General features: G+C 40.1%; 1 protein-coding gene across 4 annotated transcripts in view; it reads left to right on the forward strand.

Annotated features, from left to right (window-relative positions):
* The window catches only part of LOC311239794 (trinucleotide repeat-containing gene 6A protein-like), a 169394-nt gene that overhangs the window by 9775 nt on the left and 140005 nt on the right, over positions 1-19614 (forward strand). For 3 of the 4 annotated variants that reach the window (XM_084328237.1, XM_084328235.1, XM_084328236.1), the window contains exon 3: positions 18747-18842. The exons of the other annotated variant lie outside the window; for it this stretch is intronic. Coding sequence is in view for 2 of the 3 variants with exons in the window: in XM_084328235.1 (XP_084184361.1) it covers positions 18776-18842 (67 nt within the window). In the remaining variant the exon portion in view is untranslated. The remainder of the gene's footprint in view (positions 1-18746; positions 18843-19614) is intronic. 4 annotated transcript variants of the gene reach the window in all.

The raw sequence follows: 19614 nt of genomic DNA on the forward strand, positions 1-19614 counted from the left end.
TAAAGTTTTCAATCAATCAATCAATCAATCAGAGAGAGAGAGATAGAGGGAGAGGTAGATAGATGGATAGATAGATAGATAGATAGATAGATAGAGAGAAGACATGTGGACATCTGTGCTCTACTGAGCGCACCTTTCTAGTCCCCAGATGAATGTGCTCTCTTGACTTTGGCACAGTAGACGCGCGACGTGTATGCTCGAGAATGATAATAATAATGCTCTTCAGATTATATTATCAATGACAGACAGCATCAATGTGAGAAACACAACCCCCCCCCCCCCTCTCGCTCTGAAGAATATGCATATTAGATCACTCTGTGATTAACCGCGACGGGCATATAGTAAATAAGGATATAAAGCATTGCACGCAGAGCCGAAATTTCGGTGCATCCCTAATTAACGCTACATATAGTTACACGGTCGTTCAATAACATCAGCATATTTGCCCTCCATAGCAAGCATTGGTCTTTTCATATCTCTCAGTTCCTTCCTTTGCTCAGAGAGCCCATGCTGTATTGTACCCATTCTGCAGTCTGTTGATAAAGCTTTCAATCAGCTCATCCCGAAGTGCAGTAACATGCCTCGTTTGATCCTCCTCCTGCGGTATAATTTAGGGGTGCACCGATATATCGGTCGGGTATCGGTATCGGCCGATAAGTGCCTTGTTGACTGCTATCGGCCTATCGGCCGATAAGCTCAAATGTGCCGATAGCAGTCGCCGATAACTAACCATCAATTTGTGTAGCGTCAAAAGGCAAAAAAAAAAAAGTTCACTCGCGACCTACCTGCACAACGCCCGCCGTCCCCCACACACACACAAGCTACTGCATCAAAGTTACTATTTATGATTAACAAGGCATTCGTTTTGTGGCATTAACGTTATATAGTTAGTGTTACACGGACAATAACATCAGCATATTATTATTACCCATAGCAGCAAGGCATTACTCCGAGTCCGTTCATAGCCGGGAGGCAGAAGACTAACGTTACTGGTGAAAATGTGATTTACGTTGGAATACTCCTTTGCCAACTTGCTGTACTTTGCTTGCAGGTCTGCAGCCATTATTGCTGGATTATGAATAGCCCCAACTTTAGCCAACGTAACGTTATGGCTAAACCTTTAACATTAGTTAACGCTAGCTTTCGGTTAGCTGTTCAATGCTAATAACACAACCAAGCGAACCCATCAGAGCTCCCCATCAACACCGCTCTGTCGGGAGGATGGCATTTAAGAAAGTATCTGCTGTTAAAATGACACAAACATTCGTTTTGTGGCATTAACGTTATATAGTTAGTTACACGTTCAATTACATCAGCATAGTATTTACCCGAAGATAGCAAGCAAGCTGTTCATAGCTCGGTTCCATTCCGTTGCTCATTCCGTACCCAACTACACATTCTGCAATCTGTTAATAAAGTTTTCAACCAGACAAATGTATAGAAAGGCTTTGTTTTATTATAACATTTGTTGCAGTAAAATCATTGTGTCTCGTTTTTGGCCATCCTGTGGAGCGCGCTGGTCGGCGGGCACTGCCGGGCAGCTAACGTATTAGCTTGTTGTGGTTCTGAGTTTGACTCGCATTCTCGCAAGCAGATCAATGGCGGCATGCCCCGAAGTAGAAAATGAATAAACGCTTGCCGATTGGTGGTAAGAACAGCAGGAGGTGGGTGCTAGCGGTGTGGCGTAATTGGCCGAATCGACTGTCAATCAAAATGGTTCCATTGCATTGGTTGAAAGCTCTGGTTGAGAGAATAGTATCCCGCTGCAGGCCGCCAGAATGGTTCCATTGTATTGGTTGAAAGCTCTGGTTGAGAAAATAGTATCCCTCTGCAGGCCGCCAGACGATACTGGGAGAGGGATCAGTGATACCATAAACATATTTCTTGATGTTTCATTTTTTTAAGTAAGTAAAGAGGCCTACAAATACAAACATACACATACAAATATACAGTAGTTTCATTAAAAAAAAATAAATAAAAAAAAAATATTAAAAAAAATTCAAAATACTTATTTTTTGCCACAAGTATCGGTATCGGCCGATTGTGTTAGTTGAACAATCGGTATCGGTGGCCAATTTTCATATCGGTGCACCCCTAGTATAATTCAATGATGCCGGCGCGGAGCTAACGTTGTTAGCGAGCTCTCTCGAGTAGGGTAATGGCGTCTTTCCGGAAGTAAAAAAACAAATAAGCGCTTGCCGATTGGTGGTAAGAACAGCAGAGGTGGGTGCAAGCGGTGTGACGTAATTGGCAGAATCGACTTGTCAATCAAAATTGTTCTGTTGCCGTCTACCATGCATTGCTTTGGTTGAGAGAGATACAGTAGTGTCTCTAAAACTCATAAACAAGTCTTGAGCAAGACAAGTTAGTCTGTTAGGTTATGAAAGCAAGTGAGTATTGTATGACTCCGACTTCAGCAATAATCATGACTCATGAGCATTATAAAATAAAACACACATGGCATGGTGGAATACCATAAACATATTTCTTGATGTTTCCTTTTTTAAGTAAGTAAAGAGGCCTATGTTCATATCGGTGAGCACAATTTGTAACACAAAAAGAGACGTGTAGCCTATTTATTTATTTATTTAATATTTTATTTATTCATTTATTATTATTTTATTTGTTGCCATGCTTAAAATAATAGTCAAGCATAGGGCTAAAACATTTTCTTAAACAATAATATAATTGTATTGGTTTTGGTTATATGGTTATAATAAAAGCTTTTCTATACATTTGTCTGATTGATTGATTGATTGATTGAAAACTTTATTAACAGACTGGAGGAATGAAGACCAGAAAAAGACTTTCGGCTTTTTTTACACAAGGGTCCTCTATTTTCAATTCATCAAAACATTTAGAGACACCCCCCCCCCCCATTTTGTTAGTATGTTTTGTCTGTATTGTACCGTTTGTGAGTTTTGTTTTGTCTGTATTGTACTGTTTATTGTTTGTGAGTTTAGCATTATTTGTATTGTACTGTTTGTGAGTTTAGTTTTGTCTGTATTGTACTGTATTTATGTTGAGCTGTTTGTGTTTCAAACTATTAATAAAAAAAAAAAAAAAAAAAAAACAACATTTAGAGGACATACAAATATACAGTAGTTTAAAAAAAAGAAGAAAAAAATCCGTATCGGCCGCAAATGTCATATCGGTGCATCCCTACTCTTAAAGGAGCAGGCAACACCTTATTAGTAGATTATCAAACATGTTTGAAATAGTTTCGGGACTCCTACGACCTTAGATTTTTTTTAATCACGATCGCGGCTAAACTCGCATGTGTTAACACTTTGATCGCCAGGGTTAAATCATAATTTACCATCCCTCGCCAGCCCTATTAAACATGGAGAAGTTCCCTTCTTTGCAGGGCTATAACTTTTTAAATGTATTGCTAAATTGACATTACTATGGCCCATTCAACGTCCTATATCTATTGTTCAGGGTGTAGCAACGTTATACTTTTTCATTCACATATTCATACTAAAATACGGTCTAAAGTATAAGTATGTTTTTATCGTTTTCTGCAGCTTTCTCCAGAACTTGATTTATAGCCCCAAATGCATTATATTGATGATGAAATACAGTTTGATAGGAATCTGTGCGAGATAATTTTTTTTAACTGGACGTGCTTCTAGGAGTTACTAAGTATGATCTGATGTTGACCGGATGGGCGGGGGGTCGTTTATAATTCCGTGGCCAACGTTATATCATTCATCTAGTGTGGGTGATATGATCATTAGAGCAGTTAGTATCGAACGCGTTGAAAAATAACGCTGGATCTTACCGTATCTTCCTCGTGCCGTTGGACGATGAGCGTGGAACTGAAATATTCCTATTATGGGATGTAGAAATATCCGATCCATTTCCAGGTTGTATAATAGTATATACGTCCAAATCATGTTGTTTATCGAGTTATTGGTAACGGATTGCTATCCGTTGTGATCAGAGTCCTGAGACTATTACCGAGTGATCGGACCCAATTGAAATGAGCACCAGCTTTCATTTCCTGTTTCTGCCCTGGCGATCCGCCGATCGGCCACCAGATGGCGCTCTTGAACTGTTGGAGAGTTGAGAGGGGCTCAACAGTACATATCATGTCTCCGGGGGAGAAATATGATTTCGATCACAGATTTTTGAAATATTGATATCAAAGACGCTGCCCAGCGTCTTCGGCAGAATAAGCATGGCGGGGAAAGACGCTGCCCAGCGTCTTCGGCGATTAAAGTGTTAATATTACAAAATATATATACAGGAATAAAAAATTAGAACTTTTTTTTTACAAGTGCGGTACCACCGCATCCCGCGGTGATTAGCCACACACACAACCGCGGTGAGAAAATGTCATACCGCGACAGCCCTATTTATTATACCAGGTAGTCACTTGAGTTGAGATCAATGATCTCTTTTTCGAGCAAGACCTGGCAAGATTATGCGCTACACTGCCCCATGTGAGTGCAGTGCAGGTCGCTGAGAGACAACCAAGTTTGCCGTGAGGCCTCTGATTCGCAGACTGTGGGTGGGCGAATGTGATTGGACCAAAGCAGAGTCACGCAGACAGTGGCTCCAGTTGAGTCGACATGCATTGCAGACGGACACTGCTTGCATTAGAGAGAGCAGAGAATTTCGACTCGTTGTGTCGCAGATAATACAGATAATGCATATGAAAATGGTTCAAATTCATTGAATTCAGCTCAATTCGATTTCAAATGGCACATCTTTTTTATTATGTATAGGTTACTAATAATTATTTAATAAATATTAATTAACCCAAATCCCAGTTTTGACAGTATAACAAAACCAAAAACGATCGTTATTGGCAGTGTATCGGTCGATATGGCTCATAGACTATCTGTGAATTGTATCGGTGGCAAAAAACGCAAAAAACGTTATGTCATTTCCGATATGAAAAAGGCAGTTGGGGATAGTTCTATGCACTAGCGCTAATTTACAGTGATATATGTCCCATCACCACTCACTAGGGGTGGAACGGTTCACAAAATGGACGGTTCAGTTCGTATCACGGTTTTGGGGTCACGGTTTTCGGTTTGGTTCGATATACCGTAATTCCTCTAATAGTGACCGGTATTCAATTACAAACCGGGTCTCTATTAATGGCCGGGTGCGCTCTTGAGCTAAGCAATTATAAGCCGACCTCCTAATACAAGCCGGGTTACTAATATACTGAGCTGCATACTGAGCTGCTAAGGTAAAGTTACTTGATTTCACTTTGAAAACGTTGAAATGACCAGTGACTACCTGTAATTGCACTGTTTACTATTTCATACAGTACTTGGTTTCAATAAATGAACCCAGTACATTTTACTGGGTTCAAACTGACACAAAATGTTGATTTATTCATTATGATCCGTTTGAAAATGTGAAATATAGGCCTCTCTCTTATACATGCCTCCTCCTAATAAAAGCCTGGTACCCGCTACAGTTTAAGCAAATACAAGCCCGGGTCACTATTAGAAGAATTACGGTACGTTGTTTTTTATAAAAAAAAATTTAACTCAAATCTAAACATGCCTCATTTATAAAAAAAAAAAAAAAAAAAAAAGTTTGGCACATAAAGACCGAACTGACCTGATTGAATGTTGAATCAAAATGCTTGACTCTTCCCAGAGATTGTAACATTCATTTTGTGTCAAGCTAGCGGCAAGAATTCCGGTCAGAAATGTTCAATATCGGATTTATATATATATCACGATTTTAACCGTATTGTAAACCCATGAATCGAATCATGAGCGGAGTGTATCATTACACCCCTGCAATTGAATTAATTTCAGAGTAAGTTTTAAGATATATTAGATCAGATTTAAATGTATTGTCAATGTCATTATACAGCACAACTACAGTACACAACAAATGGCTCTTGGTCATAGAAAACAATACAGACAAAACTGCCCTCAAATGTTTCTTCGTGTCAGTCTGAAAACCTTTTCATGTGTGGTGAAAATGCCTTTTTACCCATGACTGACTTATATGGGCTACTTTTAACATGGTGTGGTGGCTGTAGATTCACAAGGTGGTGCAGTGCAGCCATTGAGCTGGCTGTCATTCAGTAATTGAGTGATGGCTTTCCAGGACCGTGCACCCCGCAGTTAAGACAATCTGAAAACATGCTAATGCAAAGTAATGCAAATTACACGGTTGTCTATGCAAATTAGCCACGAGACTGGCCTCTTGTCTTTTGTTATTCAGATAGGGGTGAGCCCTTGTTTGTGTGGCTGTGTTGTGCCTTAGCTTCTACCAGCATACACTTTGTAATGTATGGATATGGATACTGAATGGTTTAGTATCTATATCCTATATATCTTAAAATATATATATATATATAAATCCTTCCTAACAGTGTGTCACTACAGTGAGTCCTACAGTGTTGTGGGCTAGTGGGCACTTCACAACGATTGTTGAAAACGTAATTCTACAGAATAATTTGAGGTCTCATATAAATCCTCCTATGACTAAAATCTGGAATCAAATTCCAACAGATCCTCCTCGTTTCATTTCTCTTGTCCCTCTCAGCCTCTTGTCTTTTATTATTATAATTTTTTTTATAAAGGAAAGGAAATACATTGGAATGTAAAGTGCCTGCTCCTCAAACGAATACTCATTATTTTATAAATTTTTAAATGAAACAACAATGCTCGTCTTTATTGTGAAGGTATTTTAGGAAACCTGGGCCCTCATTTATCAACAATTCTTAGAAAGTGTTCTATTTCCGTTCCTACGCACGGAATTTAGAATGTGTGTACGCACAGAAATATCGGGATTTATCAACCGTGCGTACACGGGTCCTATGCACACTCCGTATTGATAAATACCACTTGTTCTTACCGTCAATGCTCGTGCATGATTATCCATATATGGTAATGAAACACCCCCCATGGGATGTGCAATAATGGACTAACCCGAGCGAACTCTGAGAAACTCCACGAGCGAGATTGTTCACGGAGGCGCTGTCGAACCAAGAAGACACAACCCGTGTTATGGGAGAAATATGCGACAGGCTGGCGGACTTGTACACGGTGATGTCAGATATCAACGACTCCCTAAGACCATTGCTGCAATTCTGCCTGGACAAGCTTTGTTCGATTGGCTACCGGGTATAATATGATTTGTAGAGACATACAATCTATTTTGTTGTCGGTATTAGGTAGGGATGGGTACCGAATTCGGTACTTTTAGGTACCGAACCGAAACACGTTGGTACTACCGAGTATCGAATCAAGTGAGAAACCAAAAAAAAAGAAAAAAAAATTAAAGAAAAGTTTTTTTATTATTTTTTTTTTTATTTTTTTTTATTTTTTTCTTCATGTCAACGTTCACACGCACAATATATGCTTACCTAGGATTTGACTTGATTCAACAACAAAGCAGTCGGAGCAATGACAAGCCGAAAACTGTAGAAATTGTAGTTATTTGAAGTTTGGATTTTTTTTTTCACGACTGAGGTAGGTAAATTAAATTTCTTGAGACTAAAGTACCGAAAAAAGGTACCGTTGGGTACCGGTATCGATTCACAGGTACCGGTACCGGTATCGGTTCAAATGTGAAAGGTACCCATCCCTAGTATTAGGTAGCCTATATGAATTACATATAATAGCAGCCATAGCCTACATTATGCAACAGTAACTTGCGCGTATATAACACATGGCACAGCCCTGCGAAGCCTGCACAGTAAACTAACTTGATCGTTAATCTAGCTGTTGTATCTTCACGCTTATGAAAACATTAAATAATATGTATAGGCTATAGGCCGTCGTTTTGCATTAATAGCCTATATTCTCAAATGGCATTTAATGGCTATCCGCTGTGGGCTATATCTCCTCGCTGACGGACCAGTATACCTTATATCATATTATATTCCTATATGTCTACCAGGAATCGTGGGGCTCTGGGGAATAAAGGTTGGGAAGACCCTGCTATTATAGCCTATCCTTTATAATGTTATAGGCTATTTCATTTTATTTACAGTTTACTCTATCAGCCTACCCAGCATGTAATACGTTCTTTGTTAGAACTCAACTCATTATTATTTTGCGCATAGATTGCAGAAATATGGGAACGTTTTGAATTATATTTAAAAGGCTTTGACATTGTAAAACGAAATAAGTCGAATTTCGAAGTTATGTAAGCAGAATACAAGTCATATCACCCACACGATATATGCTACCTACCTGTATATCCAGAGCATGTATGCTTTTTATTCATTTAAGACACATTTATTGCAAGGGTTTTGTAATACACATAAACTCAACAAATAACCTCTGTTCTCGTTGCAATGCATTTTTTATTCTTTCTTATACAGTAGGAAGGGGGAAGAACACTATTGTGGGTGTTCATATGACTTGTATTCTGCTTACAGCTTCGAAATTCCACTTATTTCGTTTAACAATGGCAAAGCCGTTTAAATATAATCAAAACGTTCGTATTTCTGCGATCTATGCGCAAAATAATAACGAGTTGAGTTACGCGGAGCGCAGTCAGTACACCCCGTATATTCCGATAACGCTATATATAAACCATGCTGCATTCATTCAGAAAGAAAGATCTATTATTCCAAATGCTATTTATAGGGGCTTTTGACCATAATTACTAGGGATGCACCGATATGAAAATTGGCCGCCGATACCGATTGTTCAACTAACACTATCGGCCGATACCGATACCGATACCGATATTTGTATATTTGTATATAAGTATTTGTAAAAAAAAATATATATATATATTTTTTTAAATTTTTTTATTTTTTTTTAATGAAACTACTGTATATTTGTATGTGTATGTTTGTATTTGTAGGCCTCTTTACTTACTTAAAAAAAGGAAACATCAAGAAATATGTTTATGGTATCACTATCTCTCTCCCAGTATCGTCTTGCGGCCTGCAGAGGGATACTATTTTCTCAACCAGAGCTTTCAACCAATGCAATGGAACCATTCTTGCGGCCTGCAGCGGGATACTATTCTCTCAACCAGAGCTTTCAACCAATGCAATGGAACCATTTTGATTGACAGTCGATTCGGCCAATTACGCCACACCGCTAGCACCCACCTCCTGCTGTCCTTACCACCAATCGGCAAGCGTTTATAAATGTTTCTACTTCCGGGCATGCCGCCATTGTTCTGTTTGCGAATGCGAGAGCAGAACACACTTAACGTAGCTACGTTAGCTGCCCGGCCCGCCGACCGGCGCTCCACGCATGACCAAATGAGACATAATGATTTTACTGCAACAAATGTTATAATAAAACAAAGCCTTTCTATACATTTGTCTGGTTGAAAACTTTATTAACAGATTGCAGAATGTGTAGTTGGGTACGGAATGAGCAACGGAATGGAACCGAGCTAATGAACGGACTCGGAGTAATGCCTTGCTGCTATGGGTAATAATAATATGCTGATGTTATTGTCCGTGTAACACTAACTATATAACGCTAATGCCACAAAACGAATGCCTTGTTAATCATAAGTAGTTACTTTGATGCAGTAGATTGTGTGTGTGTGTGGGGGACGGCAGGCGTTGTGCAGGTAGGTCGCGAGTGAACTTTTTTTTTTTTGCCTTTTGACGCTACACAAATTGATGGGTATTTATCGGCGACTGCTATCGGCACATTTGAGCTTATCGGCCGATAGGCCGATAGCAGTCAACAAGGCACTTATCGGCCGATACCGATACCCGACCGATATATCGGTGCACCCCTAATAATTACACTACTGTCGCTATTTTACAATTAACTATAATGAATTACGGGGGTCATACAGAACACGTCAGTCAAACTAATGAATGAAAGCTTATTTCCGCGTTGAAACTAATGCATGAAACTGAAGAAAGCATATGCCGTCCGTCTGCAGTATCCATATTCTACCGCTGGGCGGCAGGTACGCACGGTCAGAGCTGAGCGTAGATATACGCACAAAGTCAAGCACACGTTCAAATTGATAAGTCCCACACTTTGCTTAGAAATTATTGTACAAGGGCAGTCAGGTGGCATAGCGGAGATTGCGTTCGTCACCAACGCCGGAGACGCTGGATTCGCCTGTTTGAATCCAGCTCCCGGCGTGTCACCAGCTTGGCTGGCTGTTCACACTAATACAATTGGCAGTATTAGAGGGTGGGAAAGCTGGCGGGGTGGGTCCGGGTCGTTGTAAACAGCGACTCCTACAGTTCGGTCGGGGCGCCTGCTCAGCGCGGATAGGATCTAAGGGGGGTAGTGTGATCCTTCCACACGTTACACCCTCTCAGTGAGAGTCCGCGCTGCCAGGTGAAAAGAAGCGGTTGATTGGCTAGACGTGTGTCGGAGGAAGCACGTGATAGCCTCCACTCTCCCAGACCCGACCGACTGTGGGGGGTAAGTGCGCAGCGACCAGGAAGGGGATTGGGAATTGGCATAACGACTAACATTGAGATGGGAGAGAATCGGAGGAAAAAGGAGGGGGAAAAATATCAATAAAAAAAAATTATTGTACGCACGGGTTACGCACATATTTGTGCGTACGCAACGTTGATAAATGAGGGCCCTGGCCTTTTTCAGCGGTCTGCTGATGGGTCACCCAGCAAGAGTGATCTGCCCTGAGTAGGCGATGTGACAAAACAACAACTTTTCAACACATTACATTGAAATTCACAATTGAATCCTTCAGCCAAAGCACCATACAAGTGGGTTTTTAGATTTCGTGATGACCATGTTAGGCCACACCACAACATGCAGACAAAAGCTTTAACCATCCACAATAGAAAACAGTGGCCCTTTGTGCCTTTCCTATGCTTGACATGATATCTTGGAACTAGCCCATGCTTATTAATACATAGGCTTCCCCAGACATCCCATACTTTCACTGAACCCTGCCCCATGACCTCTATAAGTAAAAGGCCAAAGGTCAGGGGTAAGTAAGTTCCATGGCTTGTTCTGATTGATACAGCATTTGGTTCAGACGGTGGATGTGAGAACTGGGGAAAAATACCTGATCCAGGTTGTCCAACAGGCAACGGCTCACACACTTTCTCTCACCCTCTTTTCTCTCTTGCTATGGTTGACTTCTGGTCAAGCTGGCGAGTCCGACCCCCCCCCCCCCCCCCCCCTCGTCAGCTGTATCCGTCGGAGGCGATTGTTGTCCTGCTCATAAACAGATGCTGCCCCTGGCTTGTGTGTGTTTCTGTATGAGTGTGAGCTTGCATGCGCCAGGGGGCCCCCACCAGGCGCAGTTGTTGTTGAACCTAGAGCCATCTGCTGAAGCACTTGAGGGGACGGAAAAGAACAGGACTTCAGGGGAAGGGAGGGGCTGGGAGGGGGAAGGGTGGGAACAAGGGGGTAGTTGGAGGGGATTGCAGGGAGGCGGGGACAGAGGGCTGAAGGTGACAGTAAAGGGCTGTTAATGAAAAAAAATTAAGGCGAACTTGGCCAAAATCAAACCACAGTTGGGACACATCACCTCATACAAATATGTAAAACTTAAATGAATAAATAGTAGGGATGGTCGATTATGACTAATCATAATCACTATTATTTTTATTTATAGACATTACTCATTGATTTGAGAACATCACAGGGCTTGATGCTTACTTTCCCGCCAAGGAGCACATGGCCACTCCTAATTGAAAAAACATTTAGGAGCACAGTGAAAATTTTTTGCATCTTTGGATTTGATCGTTTTTCGTTCTTCTTATTGAATCCGGTTATCTAATCTCTAATCTATTCTAATATTTGTAGTCTAAATTAAGTATCAACAACCAAAACTATTCTTCTACCTTTCATTCTTGGCAGACTTAGCCTATGAACCATGACATGAAGGTATATAAATGTTTTTGCCATCCGTTTCTGATGCATTATGACGGGAATATATCAAAGGAGGTTTATTCAATTAATTAATATAGCTGTGGAGGATAATGCATTTCGCTTATCTATTAATTCGCCTACCTAAGGAAGGAAACAACTGCCAAGGAATGTTCCCCTTATCACTGCTCAGTAGGGCTGACCTTCGAAGCTTCGGGGCCGAGATTTTGTCAGTGCTGTAAAGTTTAAACCTTTTTAAATCTTAGACAAACTAAACACTTTGCTTCCATGAAATATTGTAAGCCGTCATTTGAGGCTTTATAAAAGCAGCACAATGAACACATCTGTCAGTGCCGAGTCCGACCTCATCTTAAATAACAAACAGCATTGCTTGTTGTAATTAACAAAGAGAGGCAGAGTTGATTTTGCAAAAAAAAAAAAAAAAAAAAATCATATATATATATATATATATATATTTTTTTTTTTTTCTTACATCGAATTTTATTTTCATATTCGAATCCCATGCCCATCGAACGAAGCTTCAACGTTTTTAAAACAGCCCTACTGCTCAGTGACATCCATTCACTCTTTCTCTGCTCATCTTCCCCTTCATAGCTAAAGTTTCCTTTAACCTCTTAACAGGTGCCCCTAAAAGTGGATTTTTTTTAACTTAAACTTGAGGACTGCATACCTTTTTTGCAAACCAAAATACTATACTTTATACTTATAGCACATGCATGAGCCTGGTCTCTTTTGAAAGATACAATTCTGAAGTTTCTGATACAATAAAGAAAATTCACTTTTAGTGCTAATGAAATGAGTTGTAGAAAAACTTGTTTTTCTGTAGTAGTTTGCAATATCCAGAAGTAGTATATATAAAAAAAAGAAATTGGTATGAGCTGGGTCCATACTAGCCTGAAGTCTTGTATAGTACATGTCCAAATTTCATAAAAATCAATTCAGAAATGAGTGATTAGGAGCGATTTTGTTTCCATTTTCTCAGACTCTAATGCATTCAGCACATTTTTTACTTCCTGTTTTCGCTCATGACTTTTCACCTAGATCCCTGATTCGCTCAACCCCACGTGGGGTATCATTGGAAAGCCACACTCATTGGTTACAACTTGGCCTGCAACTAACGATTATTTTAGTAGTCGACTAATCTAACGATTATTTCTGTCACACCCTCCATCTCTGCTTCCTGTGGGCGCAGCTCCTTTTCCGGGGTCCAGTGCATGTTTTACCTCACATGCTCAAGTCTGCACACCTGTGAATGTCACCCTGTTGTCCAGTCTCTCTGACTTAAAATAACATGATGGCAAATTAAAATAATGACTAATGAAATTTTTTAATTTGGATCTTAACACATTGGGTGCCACGCCCCTTCCGGGAAGTGCATAGGCCTTGCCGCCCATTAACCCCATGTAAGGTAAGCGCTAACCTTGTTTGTAGAGCTAAACCTATAGTTTATTTAAGCATTACATCACGCGCAGGAGTGGTTTGTGAACAATAAACCATGCCTAGGGGTGGTCGTTAGACCCCCCTAGGCATGGTTTATTGTTCACAAATCACGACTGCAAGTGGTGTAAAGCTTTTATACAACTGCCACATTCATCCAACCTTATTTCTATACAATAAACACACATTAATCGAAGATTTATTGAAAAAAACCATCCGCCAGAAAAAGTAGTTCCCACAACTACAAAAAAGACAATTTGCCTCCATGTGGAAGCAGATCGGAAGTGCATCCAACCAACTAACACATCCAACTGTGTATTATTGGAATGATTGAGAGTAGTTGCCTCATGTGGAAGCAGCTTGAAGTGCATCCAACCAACTAACACATCCAACTGTGTATTATTGGAATGATTGATTGAACATTTTATTACCAGATGCAGAATGGGTACAATACAGTACGGCTCAATACACACAATTGTTAAGGGAATGCAGACCTACTTTCCATAGAACTTCATTCTTAGATGCTTCTATAGAAAGTAGGTAAAACAAATTAAAAAGTTTTCTTTGCCCTATAGGAAAAAAACGTTTTCTTCGCCCTATTCTTTTATTTATTTTTTTAAACCTACTGTAGAGGGCCTAAACTTAACCAGTTGGAAACCAAGCGTACAGTAATAAAATTAGCAATCAATCAATCAACTCAATAGGCCATGCTCACTTAGAACAGCGCAGCACCCAGCTCTCTCTGTCTGACTATCCCCCGCGTTGCAGGCAGAGTGTGTGTGGGGGGGTGTGTGGCGGTGGGTGGAGACTAGAGCGAGCGCTGACAGTCGAAAGGAAAAAGAAATTGAAAAAAAAATTGAAAATTAATCAATCAATCAATCCGCGATTTTTCTTTTGTTACAGAATGATTCAAGACCCATCAATTACATCATCCAACATTGTTTAAACGACTAAGACATTCGCTGTGACAGAATCGCTTGATATTTAGTCGTTTAGTCGCTATCAACATATCCATTTGTAAAGATTATTGTCCACCTTCTTGTGATCCGGCGGATTGATGTGATGTGATTCGGTTGTGGGCGGGTCCTGGGCCAGCAAGCGTGGACTGATCGCAATACATACATGTAAATAGACTGTTTCAGCCAATCAGAATCGAGAAATTTGCATGCCGTTGTATAAATTATAGCTATGGATCTAATAACGCCGTCGATTGTCAGTAGGTTTCTTCTGGTCAACGTGCAAAAAACAGATAATTAGTCTCTTCATATCTCTGTTCCTTTGCTCAGAGAGCCCGTACTGAATTGTACCCATTCTGCAATCGGTTAATAAAGTTTTCAATCAATCAGACAAATGTATAGAAAAGCTTTTATTATAACATAATATATATATATATATATATATATATATATATATATATATATATATATATATATATATATATATATATATATATATGATTTCTTTGCAGTAAAATCATCATGCCTAGTTTGGTCCTGCTCCTGCGGAGCACTGGTACTTGTGGGCGGCAGGGAGCTAACGTTATTTAGCGTGAGCTCTGGAAGTTTTGTTTTGATTTATCATGTAGCCTAATGGCGGACTTTCCGGAAGTAAAAAAACGAATACGCGTTTGCCGATTGGTGGTAAGAACAGCAGAGGTCGGTGCAAGCGGTGTGACGTAATTGGCAGAATTGACTGTCAATCAAAAGTGTTCTGTTGTGGTACCTGACGATGCTGACATGAATTGCAAACTCAGATATTATGGGATAACACTGGAGAACATGGGGCTTTGGTTGAGCGAGATACAGTGCTTGACCGGTTTAAGAGCTAGGAGAGATGTTGGTACAGCAAGAGGGGCATTGCTGATTTAAACATGCTTCTCATTTATTTGGTAAAAAAATAAGACGGCAGTTAGCCTTAAATACAAAGACCGAACTGGTAGGGCTGCACGATTAATCGTTTTTTAATCGAAATCGCGATTTGGAATGATGCAATTATCAAATCGCCAAGCCTGCAATAATTTTTTTTTTTTTTTTTTTTTTTTTTTTTTTTTTATAAACCAGGACGTCCCATTGAGATACAAGATCTCCTTTGCAAGGTAGACCTGGCCAAGATGACAGCAATAACATTTGCAATACATCACACAGCAATAAAATGTGCGATACATCACACAAGAACATAATAAATGTGCATGTATACAATACATCACATGTAAACACAAAGCAGAATAGTCTACATGATAGTAAAAGTGTATAATACAGGGTAATACAGTAATTTTGCAGTTGGGACCCGACTACAGAAAGCAGCAACATTCTTCTTGTAATTTTTTTTGTAAATATGTTATAATCGCATCGCAAATCGCAATCGCAATATCTGTCAGAATAATCGCAATTAGATTATTCCCCAAAATCGTGCAGCCCTACGAACTGGCACACAAAGACCGAACTGACTGAAATATAGGCAACATTTGTCAAAGTATTAACTTGCTCAACAAGCACTAGACTTTCTTATCAAAAAGGAAAGGTCACTGTTATTTAAAATAAATAATGTGTACTAAATATATATTTACTTTTTAATTGCATGAAACATTATGAAGTATTCTCTTATGCCGTTTTTCACTGCATGGTACCTAATCAACTTGACTCGCTTTTGCTATTCGAGTCTTGCTGCTAGCCGTATTTGAAGTGACATCACACCAGGAAGGAAATAGTCAACAGTAACACACAGCATTGGAACCTGGAGAAGCCCTGATGATATAATATAAACGAACAGCTAATAAAAAAAATTAAATATCGATACTTGGCATCCCTGTATCGATACAGTATCGCCACGCAAAGTATCGCAATACTACTACGTATCGATTCCCCCCCCCTAATAGACTGTGCACTACATTTGGACAGCGACACAATTCATTCTCAATTTTCAACACACTCCTTTGACCTCTGCGGTTCTCACCGACGGTACACTTTATTTTTACATTTATTCTTCATAAAAACACTGGTACTGTTGTCAGCAGTCGGCAAACAGGAGTATGTCAGTTCAGCAAAATGCGGACACCTTCTCTAGGCCCGGACAGACTGTTGGCAGCCTGTGAAAGAGACTTTTCTGAACAACTGCAATACCCTTGAGGAGTCCTTAGAAGGAGAATGGATTACTTTCACTTTAGTCAATTTCAGAGATTTGAAAGCTAAAAGAGCGGAGAGCAAATTAAGAGTGCTTATAATGTAATCTAAGGTGTGTGAAAGACCAACTGTTTGTATGTGTAACTGTTGTTTTTGCAAGTGAACGAGAACGAGTAGATTGTGTGCGTGTTTGTGTGACCCATTGTAACTGTGTGTGGCTAAGCTATTTGGAGTGTGTGTGACCCATTGTAACTTTGTGTGTATGCAAGCTACTTACTGTTAAGAGTTTGTGTGTGCAAGCTACTTACTGTAGAGAGAGAGAGACAGAGAGAGAGACCCACAAAGTTGTGTTGTGTGTAGGGCTGGGTATAGTTAAAAAATATTTGATACCGATGCCAATACAGATACCTGGGATTCGATACCGATACAATACTTTTTTCTCTATGCCTTTCTTTGCGGAGTTATGTGCACCGCTTGTGCTGTGTGAGCCAATCAGAGGCGTTGTTGCATATTGGATGATTTTGTGGTTGAACAGTGTTGTGGAAAATCTGTATTTAGCAAACGCAGTGAGCTTGTAGAAAGAATTTGTAATAGTAGGAAACATGATATTTTCAGAATAAACGTTATATCTTGGAACAAACATACTTATTGGCTCCCTGACACTAATGAGATGAACTACCGTAATTCCTCTAATAGTAACCGGTATTCAAATACAAGCCGGGTCTCTATTAATGGCCGGGTGCGCTCTTGAGCTAAGCAATTATAAGCCGACCTCCTAATACAAGCCGGGTTACTAATATACTGAGCTGCATACTGAGCTAGTTACTTGATTTCACTTTGAAAACGTTGAAATGACCAGTGACCACCTGTAATTGCACTGTTTACTATTTCATACAGTACTTGGTTTCAATAAATGAACCCAGTACATTTTACTGGGTTCAAACTGACACAAAATGTTGATTTATTCATTATGATCTGTTTGAAAATTAGAAATATAGGCCTCTCTCTTATACATGCCTCCTCCTAATACAAGCCTGGTACCCGCTACAGTTGAAACAAATACAAGCCGGGGTTACTATTAGAGGAATTACGGTACTTAGGTATAGAAATTTGGCATTGACACCACAGCATTTTTTGGATACTCTATACTATGTGTGTGACCCACAGTCGTTCTCCCCGTCTTTCACTGTCTGTTTATAGCCAGGTAACCCAGCGTTGTGCTGTAATCCCATTATCAGATTAGACTATAGGCCACAGGCAGCAGCTTTCTCCCGTTGGGGCAACGGACCACCACTAAACTAACACTCTCCAGGGGGGAAGTCATATTCCTTTTACAAACGTTTACGAAATGAAAGGGGGGTCAGCAGATGACTATACAACTTTTTAAACCTAGGACTAAAAGTTTGTCCAAAGGTGTGGTGGTTCAAGACAAAGTATTTCCTGGTCTAGCATGGTCATCTCCTGTGGGACCCCCAAGATGGCCTCCATAGAATTTTGTTACCGCTATGTAAGAGTTGGCATCGTTCCAAATGAGTACAGGAGACTCATCAAAGGAATGTTCCACACAGCTGCCAACTATTATTATTCAGCCTGATTATGCCTTTGCTACTAGCACGTGGGCTGCTGTCTCAGGCGTACACACAGTTCTTAATTACCTAGAGTAGCGGGCCGCCACAGTCTAATTGGTCCCGCCACAGTTTTATAATGAATTTTTTTATTTTTTTTATTATTGATTTTTTTTTTTTTTTTTTTTTTTTTTTTTTTTTATAAATATAAAGTTTGCCAATAGGGATGTATCAGTAGTATTGGCAGTGGTAGTAGTCGTAATAGTAATCCAGTATATTCTTTATTTTCTAAAAAATAAACCAGTTCAACACCGGTAACCACTTTTGCTTCATTTCTTTGATGGCTCAAATGTATGCTCTAGTCGATTTTGTGTTTTGAGCACAAAGTTCATCATAGATCTAGCCTCTTTATTTTGCTCTCAAAGTGCCCCCGGACCCCCCTAGAGGGGAAGAGGTTCACCCACCACAGTCTCACAACATCTTGTGGGAAACACTGCACTGTATTGTCAATCTCAAACTCTGACTGGCATCAAGATTTTCTCAAGACATAATACATCATTCTAGCCATTTTGACCATGGCAGGTGGAATATTCGTAGCGAAATAGCCGTAACTGATTTAGCTATTGAAGGGACAATTACCGCCAAGGGTTAAGTCAACTTTTCCTAATCGTGATATTATTGTTACCAAGGACCAAATTCGTAACAGTACCACGAGTCTTGTGCTACATGTAGTAATGTAGTGCATTGTAGAACAGTGTCATAATAAGAAGGTATAGCTTCCTAATAGAAAAGCTATAAATAAAATAAAAACCTGTCTCTCTCTTCAGGGAACAAACCCACAGAGGGAAGCTAGTGGATGGAAGAGAGAGAGACAGGGAGAGTGACGAGGAAGGAGGATAAGAAGATACAAGACTGGACAGCAGGTGAGAGAAGAGGCCACAGCCTTGGTTTAGTCAGCAGCACCCACTGATTCGGAGTCTGGTTCTTCTCATTTATTTATTTTTTACATCTGTAACCCTTCCTCTAGCGCCACCATCAGGCCAAATGTTTACTTTGAGAATTTTTGTATCTCCTGATCCATTAGTCATACAGTCTTGAAACAACTGGCATCCAGAGATGTATCTACTCATTCTACACACGTTATAGAAGATGTTTTGTTGGTAGTGGGAGTGGCTAGGGTTCATCTGGTAATCGGAAGGCTCCTGGTTCGATTCTGGCTCCTCCCGGCAGCACGTTGAAGTGTCGTTGTCCAGACTTAACCCCCAACTGCTTTGGATAAAAGCGCCATGTAAATGCAGAGTAGACCATTTACCATTAAGGTTATGGACAGATTTATAAACTTAAACTTATAAAGGGGCACACCAACATTATGGGAAATGCGTTTACCATCTTCTCCAGAGCCAGACAAGAAGGATGGATGCCAATTTCCTCCTTAGTGTGTTCAGTAGAAAGCTATCGCCAAGCTAGCCTAGATTAACACAAATGAATGGAAGTGGATATGGACCACTAGCCTAGCTTTAAATTCTGGGAGAGTTTAGGCTAGCTGATCCATATCCACTTCCACTCATTTGTGCTAAGCTAGGCTAGCTTGCAGTCGGATAGCTTTCTACTGAACACAGAGAGGAAATCATTTTCTATCTTCATGTCTGTCCCTGGAGAAGACGGTAAGCGCATTTCCCATAATGTTGGCGTGTT

Source organism: Notolepis coatsorum (genome assembly GCF_963971535.1).
Source record: "Notolepis coatsorum genome assembly, chromosome: 14".
NCBI classification, from domain to species: domain Eukaryota; kingdom Metazoa; phylum Chordata; class Actinopteri; order Aulopiformes; family Paralepididae; genus Notolepis; species Notolepis coatsorum.